The sequence below is a fragment of the Cetorhinus maximus genome, chromosome 20 (assembly GCF_964194155.1).
Source record: "Cetorhinus maximus chromosome 20, sCetMax3.hap1.1, whole genome shotgun sequence".
Taxonomy (NCBI): Eukaryota; Metazoa; Chordata; class Chondrichthyes; order Lamniformes; family Cetorhinidae; genus Cetorhinus; species Cetorhinus maximus.
The window spans coordinates 10,743,788-10,762,081 of NC_135898.1; the positions used below are offsets into that span (position 1 = coordinate 10,743,788).

Genomic DNA, 18,294 nt, shown 5'->3' on the forward strand with positions numbered 1-18,294 from the left:
AAAATTGCTGGACTGGGAAGCGATTCCTGCAAACCGTGAAAGAATATATACTTCAAAAAAAACTTCTAATGCTGAAGTGAGAAAGCTACCAACTCTCAAATTAGCAAGACTGCAGGATTCCTTATACATTAGGAATGTGTCTTGTAGGTGTGTATTGTAGGCGGTTGAAGAGATATCTGTTAGTCATTGCATTGGAAACCTCAGATGACCAATCGTCAGTCTGGTTGATGATTCCTCCATCGTGAGGGAGTTGCTGAGCTGGATGATAATGCAACTTCCTCACACGTATTGACAGATGGCCGGTAGCACAGGGAGCCTCCACTCTGCCTTAGCTTTGTTGTAAACCCACGTTGTCAATGATCTCATTGTGCACTCTGTAAAATCAAGCATTTAACAAAATAAATGTGGTCAGGAATATTCCATGTTGCTTTCTGAGAGACTGACTTGGTGAATGCGTTGCCCAGTGTGGTAACGGAATCACGCAGACCAGACGTTCACAGGTCCCACCCTGCTCGATGCAGAGCCAGACAATCTCACCAAGATCAGCGGGCAGAAGTTTATCTCCTGTTAGGCAGTAGGATCCTTGGGTTTGTTGAAGAGGGAGAAAGCAGCCAAGGTTTCCAGCTCCTGATGACCATCCAGTTATATACAACAGAAAGATGTTCATGTGATCTCTTGGATCGATCTTAAATCTGAAGAGATCGGAGAGGAATTTTCTGGAGCATTGTCTGTTCAGTCCTACGATTTGAACGAGTATTTGATAATGATGGGCTGGCCATTATGATTCTGGGGTAGGATTTTCATGTCTTGTTATTTTTGTGTGTTCCTAAAGTGCACACATTGTGACCAATACCTGACGTTTGTAGGCTGTGATCTGTATTGATTGGCGTTTCAAAGCCTGTGTTTTTTTGAGACGGCCCCTAACTGAAACAGCCAGTCACTTACTGGGAAGGGGGTCAATTGATTTGATTGCCTGGCTGTGACATCAGACTTTCTGAGAAATCCGTACTCTGGTACGTTGCTAGAGAAATGAAACTAATTGGGTAAAAGTAAAGGTTGAGAGATCGGCTTTCAGCCAGTGGTCAATATGAGGCGGTGGCTGTGAAGCAGTGTGTGGTGCACCAGCTGCAAGGACTGAAGCCGTGAGCTGCATGAACAGTTGAGGTACACTGAGAAGCCGGGTGTTTATTTTTTTAAACCATAGCCGACCATACCATGTACTGGGATGTCTTGCTGTGTGGTCGGATGCAGATGACTTTGTGAAAGCTACGCTATCAGCACTGTCAGGAATTGAATGGAGGAGGCTCTGTAGAACTATGCCTTGGTGATGGTCATATCTGTAAATTTCTGTTGACGGAGGCTACTTGAGGATCAGACCTTGCGTTATGGAGCGGTTGAACTGTACCAGAGGAAGACTGAGTTATGAAAGACTTGGGAATGCACCTGTGCATGGTGCCACATGTGTACTAAGAGAGCTGCCTAAGAAATCTGAGACTTTGTTGCATCGACTATTTCAAGTGTAATTTAAGTGTAATCTATTGAATACAATTTGCCTGTTAATTCACGTTTTAATGTATGTCGATTTTGATTATTGCAGTAAAAGTTTCAAAAAGTGAAATCTTGTCCACTGGTTTCTTCCTTTTGGGGTCATTTGGGATGCTGAGTTCTTTACCTTATGGGTCTCCACAGGGATCATAACAGAACAAACATCAGCTAAGGACAAGATGATGGGCAGCTTTCACAGAACTAAATGCACAGAAACATTGGGAACTAAACCTACGTATTAGCACCTACATACTGCTGGAATGACATCCTGAACTGAACCCCAGCAAGGGCCAGTACCTTGAGAAGAATTGTTCAAGGGGGTCATGCAGTGGATGACCCCTTACCCCAGCAGAGGAGTGGGGAAAAGCACTCTAGTTGTATTCTGATGGAATAGCCTTTCTTTCTGACCTAAATAGGCTGTGTGGAAAATTCGATGGGAGATATGATGACAGCCCACAAGTTACTTGGAAATTTTACTGGCAAGCAGTGTTTGGAAGGAAAGATTTTTTTTCAGCCAAAATTGAGATATTCAGCTTCTAATGATGTTTGTGATCTGGCATTTTATGGATGACATCTGAGTACTGTAATCTGGCAGAGTTGTTGCTGGCCTTGTGAAGTGAAATGACACCAAAATTTAGATCTGACTGCTGACAGTAATGGATTCGCAGAGTGCGTTGAACCTTCTGAATCACTTACTGATTAAAGTTTTTATGTGCAGCATAATGGATACCTGAAGAGTGAGTTACAAACTACGATCTAATGCAGATCGGATGGCTTATATGTGACTGGACACCTGGGGATGAGTTACAGGGCAGAATCTAACCAAGCAATTTGGGTGGTTTATAAATAGAATAATAGATTAACCGGAGCGAGTTAGAGGCTGGGAGCTAATTTCAGAGTTTACTGGAGTGAGTTTGCAGGCTGGGATCTAATCGAGGAAATGGTGACCACTTGCTGCCTCCACTGAGCTGTGTTCCCTCATCGCATACCAGGGATCAATATCACATTGTTTTTGTCTCCAAGCCTCAACATGTCCAACGTTTGGACTCGCAAGCTGATGCTTCTGTTTTGGAGTAAACAAGTTCTGCATTTTAGCCTGTAAGTCAGGTTTAAGGGAGGAGTTTTTTTTTTGCAGTGGGATGCCTTGGCAAAAGTAGCACCTGGAAATACCTGAGCTGTGCAACATTTACAGGGTGAAAATATGAAGCCAAGGAGGAAGTGATTCTGTCTTAATCTTTTAAATGGGTTACACTTTTTCCACTTGCGGAGTCTACAAGTAGCACAATGAAATATTCTGGAGATACCATCGAAAATCTGCAAAATATGAAAGCAAAATTTGGGCAAGTCCATGTGGAGGACAAAAGACTAAATTGCATTTATGCAGCACTTACCATAACCTATCCAGTCTTTTTGAAGTGCAGTCAGTGTAGTAATGTAGGAAAGGGATCCCATCATCCAGACACCATGCTATAGCAAACACAAACAGAAATAGCAGGAAAAGCTCAGCAGGTCTGACAGCATCTGCGGAGAGAAACACAGTTAACGTTTCGAGTCCATATAACTCACCCTCAGAACTAAGAAATAGAGAAATGAGATGAAACATAAGCTGGTAGAGGGGGGTAGGACAAGTAGAGCTGGAAAGAAGGCCAGTGATAGGTGGAGGCAAAGAAGAGATTGCCAAAGATGTCATAGACAAAAGGACAAAGAGGTGTTGACGGTGGTGATATTAGCTAAGGAATGTGCTAATAGGTGACATTAAGGGTAGAAAGCAGGACGAGCAAGGTACAGATAGCCCTAGTAGGGGTGGGGTAGCTACTAGGGCTATCTGTACCTTGCTCGTCCTGCTTTCTACCCTTAATGTCACCATTAGCACATTCCTTAGCTAATATCACCACCGTCAACACCCTTTTGTCTATGACATCTTTGGCAATCTCTTCTTTGCCTTCACCTATCACTGGCCCTCTATCCAGCTCTACCTGTCCCACCCCACTCAACCAGCTAATATTTCACCTCATTTCTATTTTTCCTTAGTTCTGTTGAAGAGTCAAACGGACTCGAAACGTTAACTGTGTTCCTCTCCGCAGATGCTGTCAGACCTGCTGAGTTTTTCCAGCTATTTTTGTTTTTGTTTTTGTTTCAGATTTCCAGCATCAGCAGTATTTTGCTTTTACCATGCTAAAGCAGTCAGGGCAGCTATTGTCGAGTTTTGGTTGAGGCAGGATTTTACTGTCTACATGTCCAGAGACAGGCCATTTGGCCTATCATGCCTGTGCTTGCTCTTTTGAAGGGCTATGCAATGAGTTGCACTTGCCTACGCTTGGCATTCTTGATATCTTTCCCTTCATGTGATTATCTAATCCAGTTTTGCAAGTTAGTATTGATTCCTCCAACCATTGATTCCTCCAACCAGTGCATTCCAGATCGCACATCAACCCTGCATTTTCCTGATGTCACCTCTTTGGTCCTTCTAATTTGTCTTCAGTTGTCTTTGTCCTCTGGTTCGTGACTTGTCTGGCGCTGAAAACAGTTTCTCCCTGTTTACTGCATCAAAGTGCTTCATTTGATTTTGAACCCCTGCAGCGAGTCACAATTTCAACCTTGTGGTTGGATTGGTCTCTGCTGTGCTTTATCCTGCTGCCAACTTCTGGCCAAGGCTGTCCAGCTCACACAGCCAAGAACATCTCCCTTGGGGTGAAGTACTAAGGGGAATCCTAGCCCAGAAGGAGTCTCCAGGAGAAATGGTAAGATAAAAATAAGCCAAAACCGACTGCACCTTGTGTTATGGTTATGAATTGGCGACAGTTGTGCAGCTAACCTGTCAGTACTGAGGGAGCATCTCGTCTCAGTGCAAGTTGGCAGTAAATCCAGAATCCTTTTCACACAAGTGAACTTGCAGTTTTAGCTCTGATGCCGTCATGAACTTTACCCAATTTGCTTCACCTCTTGAGGGGAGTCAACAATCGTACTTAAAACTTGGCTGACAGGAGACACACTTCTCCCAAAAATAAAACGCTTGAAATACTCAGGAGGGCAGGCAGTATCTCTCGATAGAGGAACAGAGTTATGTTTCAGGTCAACAACCTTCCATCACTTTTTTTTTCAAAACTGTAACTTGTTAAGGTAAATAACTGAACAGTTCATGTTTGACACTACATAGGGTGCCATACAGATCAGTTTCCAGTTACAAGCGCCTCACAAGCTTGAGTGTTTTCGCTCGGTCGCCAGCCCCCAAGGTATATTAGGGCAGGAGGGCTAAAGACCTTCCGTCTTGTATGCCAGAAATACTCTGTATTCATAAAATATACTAAAGTATATAACGTGATCATCCAAGGTTGATGTTAGATAAAATCGAACCAAATCAGTTCCTTTCATACTTAACCAATATTTAATATTTATCATACTCTTTACCTGTTTAGCATACAGCCCAAAAGGAGTTTGCATGGTTTCCAGCCCCTGGCTGTACTAGACAGTGGCCTTTCCCTGCCCCAACCTTTAGTGTGCCACTCCAGCACCTTTGCTTTGACTGGGTGAGGGTCACGTGAGCTCACACAGTGCAGGAGTGTAGGAGGAGGGCGTTTAATTGCTGATAGCTTCAGGTAGTGAGGGGATTTGGCTCAGTTTTTTCGGTATTTGACCTTTACTGCCAGTTTTCAAATGGTGTCTGGGAGGTGAGTTGCTAAACCAGGATGATGCCATGGGCAGGGGCACCCAGTCTTAACAGGACCTCAGCTCAGCCTGAGTCGCTGTGTGCTTCTGTTGTTAATGTTGGAACTCCTTCTGAGAGTTGAGCTTGTGGTACTGTTTCTTCGGGCTTCCTGGGGAGCAGGATCACCTGAACGCCGGTGCCTATTGTGCTCCTGCTTTTCTCGAGTCAATCCCTTGAACCGGTTCCATTGGCTGTGTAACTGTGAAATTCAACCACTTTGAATGCTCGAAGGTTACAAAATGGGGATCCTTTATTCTACTGGCGTCAAACCTATAAACGATAATGGAAAAGCTCAACTTAGAGCAATGGACTAACGACAGAGGACATAGGTGGCTGATGCACTGGATCCATCAGGAGCTTAACCCTTGCCCTATAAATCACCCCGGAAGCAAATTCAGTTGGTGGAGCTGCTACTGCTCGTCTGCTATGACCACATTAACCAGATTACCTTACCTCCCGGACACCAACAGTGCCCTCCCCTGCTCGTGGCTTCTTGAACTCGGCTGCTGTCCAGGCGGCCCACTGAGTCTGCAGTTGCTGTTGGCCTGCTCCAATGCCACTTCCCGGTTCTCCAGTCACCATCAGGGGTTCTGGTCTGCCCTATTCATGACCTTGACTCCTCGACACTGTGACTCAGAAGTCTCGGATTTGTGGTGCTGCTCCTTGCTGCTGGTCTGCACTCTCCCTCTCCCTGAGCTTCTGGCTTCCCCTCCTCAGCTTGGGCCCTGGGCTTCAGGCTCCACCACACCCACTGTCTGCCAACCTACCCTCTACCTACTGAGCTAGGGCATCCCCTTTCTTCTTGAGCCAGGGTTTCCTGCCTGGCATCTGGCTGGGGTCAAGTGCCCTGCAGTGGGTGCATACTGGCATCCAGCCCTACACCTACATCAGAAGTCAGGATGCTGAGGTCCCACTCATCTCCCCTACTACACCTGCTTCTTGTGCGTTGAGGTTTTGAATAACTTTGTTGAAGTTGCCAAGTGAAAATATTTAATGGCTAGAGCACCCCTGGCCTGCCACCTTTATTAGCACAACTTCTTATTACGCCTTTGCAAAATTCCTGCCCACTGACTAATGTTGAAAAGACTAGCACAGTGATGGTGGTAAATTTTTTTCATTCCATGCTGTCCGTTCCTGAAGGTGTTGTCACTTGAAGGAAGGCTTCCTTCCACTATTTGGTTGCTCCATGGCATCCTTTATCTCTCAGCTAACATGGGGAGTATGACGCAGATATCTGGCTGCCTTTCTAGGTAGGGGAGGACAGGGGGATATGTGTGGATGAGAGCTTCAGATCAAAGGCACGCGGCGCTCTTCCCAACCAGAAGTCACAGCAAAGTGATAGAAGCTGGTTGTTGGTCTTCATTCTAATTCCAACCCCCCCTTTCCTGCCCAGCCTCCCAGCTCCTTCACTGTCTGAAGCAGCTCGGGCATCGGTAGAGCAACACGGCAATGATACTAAACACTAGAATACAAAGATATGGAGGGGAGGCCAGTTGTTCCCAGAATCTAGCCGCCACAAGTGCCACTGTATCAGACTCCACATTAAAGCATGATAATTACATGAATGCTTAATGACACTGCAATGAGCAAGGGTACCTCGTAGTGTTTTGTAGTTTTGGAGACTACAGTGAGCCTGATGGAACATGATTGGACTGTAGTGGGATGAGGGAATTGGCAGCACTGGTGATCTGGATTGAGCAAGTTGTGTGCGCCAATAAGTGTGCCACCTGCTCCAGCCAGAAGAACACCATTGGTACAATTCCAGTGACCGCAGGCAGAGCCCTAGCCCACCTCACTGCGGCCAAGGAGATGACTTAATGTTTTGGTACACGATCGCTCTCTGCCTGGCCTAATCAGGATCTGACTGGAGTAACTGAGCACTCCCTGCAATTGATTTCAGGGCTTTGAGCTGGGTCTAAATGGAAGAGAAAGAAAGCTTTGTATGTTTGAAACCTTTAACAAAAGCTGAAAGTGGGCGAAGGCACAGCAGCTCAGTCAGCGTTTATGCAGCAGAGTGAGAGGTTTCATCTGTGAACCCTTGTGGAGAATGTTTGGAGGAATGTGGAGCAGCCCAGTGTAAAAGGGGTGGATTGCAAGATCCATGTCATCATGGATTAAGCGTTCATGCATTTATCATTGGGGTCTGACTTGGGGGCTGGATCCTGGGAACCGCTCTCCTCTTATGTTTTTGCATTGTAGCGTTTAGTGTCAACAGATTAAAAGCAAGCAGTTCTAAAGATAACTCCTTCCATGCAGCAGGTTCAGTGAACATTCGCCAAATGAGCTGACTCAACAGTTTTTGGCTGTTCGTGTTCTATTGGCCTCATACCCTCACTTAGGTGACAAGTGCGAGTGCAGAGAAAGGATGTCACATTTCCAGCATTCTGAAATTATTAAGAGGCTATTCTCATTCGATAACCAAAATCTCCTGAAACCTTCGATGAGGGAGGAGAATCTTTTGAGGTTTCTCCCAGTTGTGTCCAGGGAGCTGTTCTACACTTCCACAGTGTGCTAAGTGCTAAGTACACTTCCACAGTGTTCATAGTGTGACAGCAGCAAGCAGGGAGAACATCCGACTGCCTGATTTCATGTTCAGTTGTAATATCAAGGACATGCGGCAATGCAACATTTGGTGGAACAGAAATAACAGCTCTAAAGTTGAGTTTGATCCCATTTTCACTGCGGCCTGGTATCTCGTGGCGATGTGGGCATCTGATGTCACCTACCCAGCCTCCTCTATCTCCTTGATCTCAGCTGTGCCGATTAGAGGAATTACGGGAGACAGGAACGTTGGATACCTCCCTGTGCCCTCTGGAGGTACTGCACACACATTTCTCATTAGCACTGCAGTGTTGTTACAAAGACTCTTCAACTATGGAGCAGGACAATAATGCATCTGCCCCTTCCCCATAGACACCATATTGAGATGTTTAACACTAGGGTCAAGTGCTGGTGGTTCCCGATCTGTCATTGATTGTGGGAGCAAGGTTTGAAGGGAGGATAAGTGTCACACAGGAAATTATGCTGTTGCATTCGAACATGTTGGGTTTAAAAATAAGCATTCTGTTCTCTGAGTCATTGTAGTAATAAAACACTAAGTCATCTCATGGGCAGCTGTAATGTGGGTTGGGGCTCTGCCTGCTATCATTGGAATGGTACTGGTGTCCTGGGTGGGTACTGAAGTTTGAAACCATAATTCATCGGAGGCAGTACCAAATTGCAGTAATCACCCTCCACCTCCAGTGAAACCGGAACTATGTGATATTTGTAGTTCCCGGAGACTCCTTGATCTCCTAAAAATCAGACCACGAGCGCCAGCTGATGCAAGCACTTGTGGTTTCCTAGTGTTGGCTGTTAGCTATTCGTAACCTCCAGTGTGCGTCGAGAAGCAGAATGAGTTAAGAGTGGTGAGACTATAGCAGAGAGCAGAGACCACAATGACTCCTCATAGATGTTTACAGCACAGAAGGAGGCCATTTGGCCCATCGTGTCTGCGCCGGTCAATAAAGATCTGACGACACTAATCCCATTTTCCAGCACTTGGCTCATGGCCCTGGAGGCTATGGCAATGCAAGTGAATATCTAAATAAAAGGAGTTGCCCTGCATTGGCCAGGAATCGAACTTGGGCCTGCTGTATGGCAAGTGAGAATCTATCACTGAACCACCAATGCCAGAGCTTAAAACAACTGAGCAGTCTCTGATGGCACTCCCTGCAGTTATCATGGAGTTTGCACTTGATCTTACTCCGCACTGAGTCCCACCATTAAATGATTTAATCTAACCTCTCCTAGCTGAGCCTATGTCTAAGCCCCTAACTGGGACTTGAACCCAGCACCTTTCACATCCAAACTCTCTAACCGTGAGGTATCACGCTGTGCCAATAAAGTTAAGGAGCAAACATACCTAAATGAATCTAGATGTGGTGGAGGCACAAAGGAATCTACGAGTACCAAATAGACCAATCACGAAATTGTGAAGTTGGTTAATAATGTCATAAAAAAGGCAAACCGAGTTCCGGTGTTTATTGCTGGAGAAATGGAATTGAAGAGTAGGGAAGTTATGGTAAGTGTCTATCGAACCTTGGTTTGACCACACTTTGAGCACTGCGTACAGTTCTGGTCGCCATATTACAATAAGGATATAAGGAGGTTCTGGCTAGGGCGGAGACAAGAATTACAAGGGTGATAATGAAAATGAGTGGATAATATAGCAGGAAAGGATTGACAGGCTGGGCATCTTCACTCTGGAAAAGAGAAAGACCGAGGGCTCACCTCGTAGAGGACTTGGAAGATGATGAAGGATTGTGATTGTGCAGACACAGAATGTTCCAACTTGTGGGGAAGATGGGAGAGGTCTTGTGGTTTGTTTGAGATTTTCACTGCTGACACGCTAGTATTTCAGTTTCCTGATGTGCAGGCTTTGGCTGCAATTTGAAATGGCAGCTGACAATTACCCGGAAGCTAACCTCCTTCTCTCTTGCAGCCCTGAAAGAGGTGAAACGCTTCTCGAAACCCAATATCTTCAACTACACCACCCTGCGACTGGATGAAGATGAACAGATTCTGTACGTCGGTGCTCGAGAGGCAGTGTTTGCCCTTCTCATGCACAATATTACAAAGGAGGTGAAAGAAACGGTAAGGAACATTTTACTTTACACAGCCTGTGTCAGATATGACTTCAACAGTCTGCTGGGGTGACTCAGAGCTCCTCACCCAAATGACCAGTGTTTGTGTGTTAGCCTTGATGCTGCTGGCAAGTTGAGCAACTGGGAAGCCATAATAATCCTCTCGTTTAATGGTGCCAAGGCAAGTTATTATAAGTTACCTATATTGTCCTCTGTTTCGTCTTGAATTTGGATTCTTGAGAGTTTGTCTGTCACCTTGACGATACTACTGCAGGCTGTTATTGGTAAGAACCATTCCTGTTTATTTTCAGGTCAGCATGTATATCGCCGTGCTGTGTATGAGGTTTGCACTTCTTGCTTCCCGCCAGGTCTCTGTCACTTAACTCGTGTGACGTTGCACCACACTCATTTACAAGAACATTTTGTTGGTAAGCCAGACAACATTGGGCTTGTTACAGTTGTCTCTTGCAGTCCCCCTCCTTGGCCGTTCATGGAATAAAGAGCAGGTCCATATGCCAACCTCTTTGGCACCTTCTGGCCAACCTGTTACGGTCTGCCCAGTGTGTGAGATGTTGCAGCTTCCTTCTGCTTTTCCTGCTCATTGACAAAAGCCAACCAGGCTGTGAGTAAGACTAGTTATTTGTGGTCCCCATACAGCAAGTTGGGGGGGAAAGAAATGTATTCAGCTGCTACGACTGACCCTCTGAAATGTTTCTCGTTGTGTAAACCAGTGCTTCCCAAACCTTTTTCACCAACGTGGCGCCATTTTAATGCCTCTGACTTTGTGCGACCCCAGAGTGAACATTGGAGGGATGGGGGTGAGGGGGCAGGGAGTGAGTGGTGGAGTGGGAGGGGGAGGCCGAGGTTTAAAACAGCTGGCTTTTCCCATAGAAAAGCGAAGACCCACCTTATTATAAACTGTGGCCGTCACAACAATCAGGCCTCAGAGGACAGATGATGAAATCATATCCACGGACAAAGAAACCCAAACATTTTAAAGGGATCGCGCGGCTCTCAAAACTCGCTGTGATCCCCATGGCTGCCATTGTGGCCTGGGAGCTGGCAACCCCAAAATCTAGTTCCGTGACCCTCTTGGGGGGGGTCAGGGCTCACAGTTCACCCATGTCTCTCCCCCCAATCTGCCCCCAAGATGTAAACTGTTTCCACTAGTGGGTAGGCCAGGAGCTAGAGGACACAGATTTAAAGTTATGGGTACAAGCAGGAGAAATGAGAATTTTTCTCGAATGCAAACAACTGTTATGATTTGCAATGCACTGAAAGGGCGGTGGAAGCAGATAATTTTGAAAAGGGACTTGAGTATTTGCACAAAGGGAAAATTCTGGGATGCTTTGGCGTGGTGAGGTGAGTGCGACAAATTCGATAGCTCTTGCAAAGGGCTGGAAAAGGCACAATGGGCCGAATGGGCTCCTGTGCCATAGGGCTGTCTTGTAGGGAAATGTCTAGTATCCACTTGGCTGTGTTACAATGGAACAATTGAAATCTGGAGGTTTCAGTGTGCATCTGTGGGTCAGGTTTGGGAGTGGGGTCTCATTGGCTCTGCCTTAATCTGAGCCGTGTTGCAGCTTTGAGCAAGACGAGGGCTTTTATTGACCGCCCCATCCCTGGCCCCTTCCTCACTTCCCCACCCGCACCTGCACCCCCCGCCCCCCGCCACCCACAACATGTACCAGTGTTCCAAAGAGGTCATGAGAATTTTTATTCTAGTAATCTCGGTACAACCTGCAGAATATAGCAAGGTTATGTAACCTTGCATATTTACCTGTCACAACAGAGAGACATAACAATATCGTCAGGGGAAGAAAGGATAGCTAGTTTTAAATTACAGCTAAAGTCAATTCTCCGTTCCCGCTGCTCACATGTTGTCTTATAAATATCTCCTTAATTACCGTGTTTAATTTTAGTGGCATTGGCTCGAATTCAAGGGCGCTTTTGGATGAATGGTATTGTTCTGCTCACTGACAAATGGGCTTGTAGCTCTGTGCCAGTCTATTCAGCCCCCAGAAGCCTGAAAAAAGAGATAGTGAGAGAGTGTGTCTGTGTACGTGTGTGTGTGTCTGTGTGTGTGTCTGTGTGTGCGCGCGCGCTCCAGATTCCTTTGACCTGTGATATTAATCGGTTTCACATAAATGTCGCAGTGCCTCAGTCAGCATGCTTCACGTGTGCTGCTTCAATCTCAGAACTGAGTGGGCATGATAAGACAGGCCACATGAGAATGGTTCAGCTGCTTTCTTTCACAATGGGTGAACAGCTGTAATCTGATTCTCTCAGCTCCAAGTGTGCAAACTGTTTTTGGTGAACAATGCAAAATATTGCACAAAGCACATCTCCTTGCAGCAGCACGGCCTGGACAAAATAACTCCTCGTTAAATTCATGCTGGCTCCATGTTGCCCTGGTCTGCGCTTAAATGCCTTTCCAACTTGAAGTTTTTTTTTAAAAAAGTTGACTGGCTTCTCAGTCTTTGCTGGGTCAAACTGTCTGCATGCACCCCCACCTCTCTCTTCTACATCTCCTTGTGTTCACGGCCAGGAGCTAACACTGCCATTGGGATGTTAGTCGATCACTGGGTTCACCTGACCGTTCATTGTTCAGTCTGATGAAGGAGCAACATCAAAGCTCAGCTGAATAACTTTCACACCCTAGGCCTCAGTGCAGTCTTTCTACTTTGTGCAAGTGCACATTGCCAGAAAACATCTACATTTAAATACATTCGCATTCCCAAATACTTTCTGTGGGGGGGGGGAAAAAAATTAAAAGTCCCAAAGTATGAGAATTGGAGATAAAATCTGATAAACTAATCGGAGTAGAATCAGTTATTTGCTGTCCCTTAGCATTCGTCTTTGAAGAAGAAATTTGCCATGCCTGTACCTCCCCACATCGTAAACCCAGAAACACCGACAGGCCGCAGGAACAGGATGGGCCCTGTTATCGAAGCCTCTTCTCAGTTTTATTCCCACTGTGTAGGATTCACCCCCTCTGGTACACTGGTCGGGTTGCGAAGCACTGGCGAGTATGTGAGATCCCCAAGCCTGGCTGGTTTTATTTGGTCATTCATTAACTCTGAATCACTTTGGGACGTCCTGAGGCTGTGAAGCAGGCCAAAGTTGTGTATGCGCTTCACAAATAACAATTTTCCGGCCCTTGGCCTTGTGTGATTGCCTTCCAACCAAAGAGGAAATGGCAGCTGTGAATGAAGGAAGGAGGTGGGAGTTCCAGTACCTGTAAGTGGGAGGATGCTGCTGTTCTCCTCTTTGGTCTGAATAGCAGTAGAAAGAGGATGAATAACTCATCCAACAACTCAGCCATTTTTCCATTGCCTTGTTCAACCCTCACTTGCTCCCTGTTCCTACCCAAAGCATGTTATTTCAAACTCCTTCGCCTGGCATATGATGCGTCCAGTGGTTTTGTTTCTTTCTACCTCTGAACTATGGTTCACACTCCAGCCTTAATACTCAGGAGCACAATGGGGCTCCATTTTCCCCCCGCCCTAACTCCTCCATTGCCGATTGCAAACTCTCTTGCCATTGTTGCCCTGCAATCTGGAATCCTGCCTCCCTGTATGGCTTTGTGTCGCTCTGCCTTGCTTGCTACTCCCCTGCTCCCCTGCCCTGCTTCAAAGACCTCTTGAACGGCACCGCCTCGTGCTGTTGCTGTCCCTGGTTGGGGTCATTTCTATGGCAGCACTGTTAACTGGGATGTTTTGCTACATTTAAGGATGCTACTATTAACTATTGGTGATAACAGCAGACCCCTTTGCGGCATGCATTTTGCAGGGTGATATTGGAGCCGGTGCTTCAGCTTTGACTGTTCCTGTTGGTGAGCAAACATCAGTGTGGAGTTTGGCAGGAGGGACCTGGGTCGGGCAGTGGGCATGTCTCAGCTGGTACATGCACGTCCTGCTATGATACTAATGCAGATGGTCAAGGCTGCAAGTTTAGCTGAACTCCTCCGGCATGAGTACTCGATTTGGCCACACACTCTGGGAATGGAGAGAGGGTTCCTGCCCTAATCCTTGACCTGCACTCCCTGCTGGGGAGCACAGGTCAAATACCCAGAGTGGAACACGAGCGACTGAGACAGGCCCACATAGTAAGAGGAAGAGGCCATTCAGCCCCTCAAGCCTGATTCGCAATTGAGTGGGATCATACTGCCCCCAGCCTATGTGCCTTGACTCCATACGCCTTAATACATAGGCTTGCAAAAATCTACCAACCACAGGTTTAACATAATTAATACTGCTATGAGTGGAATAGAGTTGCACACTTAGACTACTGTTCGTGTGAAGGATGTTTCTGAACCACCTGCCTGAATGGCCTGGCTATAATTTTGTCCTTGATTTTGCCACCCCCACACCAACCGCCTCATCAATTCTTTTCAAAAACCAGAAATGTTCCAGTACATCACCTATTAGCCTTTGATATGTCAGAGAATCCAAACCTACTTTATGTAATCTTGCACATACCTGTACTGTATCATGCTTAGTCTGGGGGCATGTATGAGGGATGCGTGGTTGGGTGAGCTACCAGAGGATCGCCCGTGCCCATGGAACTGGACCCCAGATAGTCAGCACCTTGGGAGAGAAAATTGAGGGTGTGCGACGCTGACAGGGTCTGGAAAGCAAAGGCCATTTGTGTGCTTCAGTGACTTGCATTGTAATGGGTTCTTTTTTTTTTTCATTATTGAAACAGATTGTTTGGGATGCCCCAATTGAGAAGAAAATGGAGTGTGTTCAGAAGGGGAAAGATAACCAGGTATATTCAAGCGTCGGCTGTGAGGTTATGAAATGGCTGTTTGTTCCAGAAGCACAGAGCGTACAGTAAAGGGATTAGACCGAGGCATGCAAAGGGCAACCTGGGGTCATCCTGCAGGCACGCAGCACAGGAACATAACATTGCAGCCTGGACTGTGTTGGGATAAGGTGGCGTTTTTCCTTTTGCCTTCGAATTTGTGCTGGATGGTTGCCAATCTGAGGACACTACTTCAATTTTTCATGAGAACCAAGAAGTTTTGACAGCGCACCAGTGCTCTGAGTTTAAATAAACACAGTGCGCCTAAATTCTGGCTGTAAGTTTATGCATCCTAAACAAAAGCCAGACTGCTACACAGGGCTACATTTTGGACACGGTTTTCCAATCTCCCTCTAAACTGAGGCCCATTGTTGCAACGCGAAACTGGAATTAGACCATTTGGGCTTGGCTGCTCTACAGTCTTATCCCTTCCTCTCTCCCTTCTCTTTCTGTGCCCCCTTTTCTCTCTCTCTCACTCTCTCTCTCTCTCCCCAGCCTCCTCCACCCCGCCTTCTCCAGTAGATAGTCTGAGCTCAATACCTTCTCTCCTTTCTGCTGGCTTCGGGCATCCCTGCCTTTCCTCCTCAAAGATACTTCTTAAAACTGACATCATTTACCAAGTTTTTGGTCTTAGTATCTTCTGATGCAAGTTATATGTCAATTTTTTTTTTTGGAGATAACACTCCCTTGGATCATTTTAGCATGTTAAAGACACGAGGCAAATGCAAGTTGTTGTTGAGTGACTGGATCGTAATTCAGGAGTGATAAATACAGTTAATTCTGTATTTCTGTCTTCTCTGTTTGTAGCCCTTGAGTACAGAGGGCAATTCCAGCACCCAGCAGAGATCAATGAGCCTGAGCTCACTTCTATACCCCATGCAATGTTTGTGTAGCAGGCAATCAGCAAAATGGTCTTGGCACTTGACAGCTTTGTGCTTTAGTCAACCATGCCTGAATCTTGTAAGTAGCTTTTGCTAATGATTGAGGACTAAGCTGTTTGTTTGCTCTCTCCTCGCAGACTGACTGCTTCAACTACATTCGTTTCCTGCAGAGCTTCAACAGTACTCATCTATACGCCTGTGGGACTTATGCCTTTCAGCCCAGGTGCACATATATCGTGAGTACCCTTTGCATGGTGAGGTTGCTGGTTCCCGTTGTCTTCCATCTTGGTTTTCTTGTTCCTTCCTTTTTTTCTCTCATGGGGTGTTAAGGGAGCGCTGCACTAAGGTGCTGCCTTTTAGATGAGATGTTAAACGAATGCCCTTGATGTAAAACACCCTTCACCGCAATTGGAAGACGAGCAGTATTGGCATCCTGGCCAAAAATGACCCCTTAAGCAACATGACTGAAATGGATTACTGGTCATTATCACGTGGCTAGATGTAGGTGAAAATGCTTCATTGTCTGGAGTTGGGTGTCCTTAGGTCATAGAAGGAGCAATTTAAATGAAGGCTTTTTTTTTATTTCAAAGCATAGGATTATTGGGGGGTGACGGCTGGAGTTGTAAGTTCCAATCCATGTCCCATTCCCCTGTCATGTGGTAAAATCACACTACCCCACCAGAGTTTGTGCAGGATTCTGGAGATGATGCCCTTTCTCCCTTCCTGATGTCCTGCAACCTTTGCCTGCCTTAGTGGCTTCTATGGGTGGACATAGGAGATTTCTGATGAGGGGAGCACGATTGTCTTGGGGAAGTCCCTTTCTCCATTCCAGCAGTGGGTGTGGCCTTATGCAATGATGTGACACACCAGGAGTTGACGGGAAATCACTTGACCCATCATGGCTGTGTTAGCTCTTTGAAAGGGCTATCTGGTTCTTCCTTGTCCCCTACTCTTTCCCCATAGCTCTGCAACTTGTTCCACTTTGAGTATATACTCAGTTCTTATTTGAAAGTTATCATTTGAATCTGTTTCCATTCCCCTTTCAAGCATTGCGTTCCAGTAACACAGGTTTGCAGGTATCTATATTTCGCCAGTAACACAATCTGCCTGGTACCCAAGGTCTCAAAATGGCTTCTCCTTCTCATTTTTCAGCCTTGGTTCACTGTCTGTCTCTTGGCTGGCATGGAACAAAGCAGGAAATGAGCAGACTGGGACACTGGCAGTGAAACTGTGCACCAATCGCCTAGCTACAGGGGAGAGCAACTCACCTTCAAATCCCCAATCTGGCACATGGTCAATCCCACCCGTTGCATGCTCTGTATCCTCTGATCAGACTGTGAATCAACAGAGATCACAGCTCTGCTGAGGTTGGGGAGAGACACAATAGGATGCACACAGTATGGTCTCCATCCTCTGCAATGGCAGGTTAAACCAGGGTAATAGTAGACCTGTTGTTTACTGGGTGGATCTGATGGAAAGGACTTGTCTCTGAAGGGGACCATTTTTTCGTCAGACCCTGTCACTCTGAACTGGTTCTATTTTGAAAGGAGGCCCTGAAAATGAGCATTGCGTTCAATCATACCTCAAATTTGGTCACTGTGGAGATCGAGACTAAACGGGAATGAAAGAAGTGCAGAAGTCAATAGTATCTGAACTGGGTCAGTGACACCAACCAGAGGATGGGGCGGGTGCAAGAGAGATAAAGCTTGCATGTGGTGGGTGATGACTGTTGTTGGCGGATTCCTTGTCTGGGTGGGCAGTGATAGCTATCAGCTGATTCTCATGAGGTTTGGGAGATGGAAGAGTGACACCGGGCAGGGGAAATGGATAATGTCTGAACATGGGGAAGGGTGACACCAGCCATTCATTTTTTAAATCATCTTTTCTCTTGGCTGCTATTCAAAGGTGCTTATTGGGTAAGGTTTTTTTTAAAATTCATTCATGGTGTGTGGCCATCTATGGCTAGGCCAGCATGTATTAGCCATCCCTAATTACCCTCGAGAAAGGGAGTGGCTTGCTAGATCATCTCGGAGGGCACGCAAGAGTCAACCACATTACTGTAGATCTGGAATCTCATGTGGGCCAGACTAGGTAGGGATGGCAGATCTCCTTCCCTATGGGACATAAGTGAACCAGATGCATTTTTTCCGACAGTGGGCACCTTTACACTTTTAATTCCAGACTTTTGTCTTTGTTGAATTCAAATACCACCATCTGACGTGGTGGGATTTGAACCCAGGTCACCAGAGCATGGCGCTGGGTCTCTGGATTACTTGTCCAGTGACAATATCACGACGGCACTGCTTCCCCTTTCATCTCGGGGTCTAGGGTCTGTTCAAATTAATAGCGCTTCCTCTCGGTTGATACTTTGTGTACTTTATCTACACCATGCAATTACTTAGACGAAGGGAAAAGATTGAGATGTTAACTGATAATTGGGAATAAAATTATTTTGTTCATTTTCCAGGATGTGCAAAATTTCACTTTAAACAATGCGGCCATGGAGGATGGGAAGGGCAAGTTCCCTTATGGCCCTGCCCAAAGTCACACTGGTCTGATTGTGGGTGAGTAACTCAGGCCCTTGGTTGCATAATCCCTCCAAAACAAGTACTTGTGTTTTCACGAGCTGTGACATCTTGTTGCTTGGTGGCTGAATGTGAGGGGAATAGTTGGAGGGAGGGTTCCAACTGGGGCATCCATTTTGTTTTTGTTTCTCCCTGGTCCCTGATGT

At 46.2% G+C, this 18,294-nt stretch overlaps 1 protein-coding gene across 2 annotated transcripts in view; it reads left to right on the forward strand.

The window, feature by feature from the left end:
• Positions 1 to 18,294, forward strand: part of sema4c (sema domain, immunoglobulin domain (Ig), transmembrane domain (TM) and short cytoplasmic domain, (semaphorin) 4C) — an 82,880-nt gene that overhangs the window by 37,532 nt on the left and 27,054 nt on the right. For both annotated transcript variants that reach the window (XM_078565469.1, XM_078565470.1), the window contains exons 3-6: positions 9,735 to 9,886; positions 14,584 to 14,646; positions 15,701 to 15,799; positions 18,031 to 18,127. In XM_078565469.1, the coding sequence (XP_078421595.1) occupies positions 9,735 to 9,886; positions 14,584 to 14,646; positions 15,701 to 15,799; positions 18,031 to 18,127 (411 nt within the window). The remainder of the gene's footprint in view (positions 1 to 9,734; positions 9,887 to 14,583; positions 14,647 to 15,700; positions 15,800 to 18,030; positions 18,128 to 18,294) is intronic.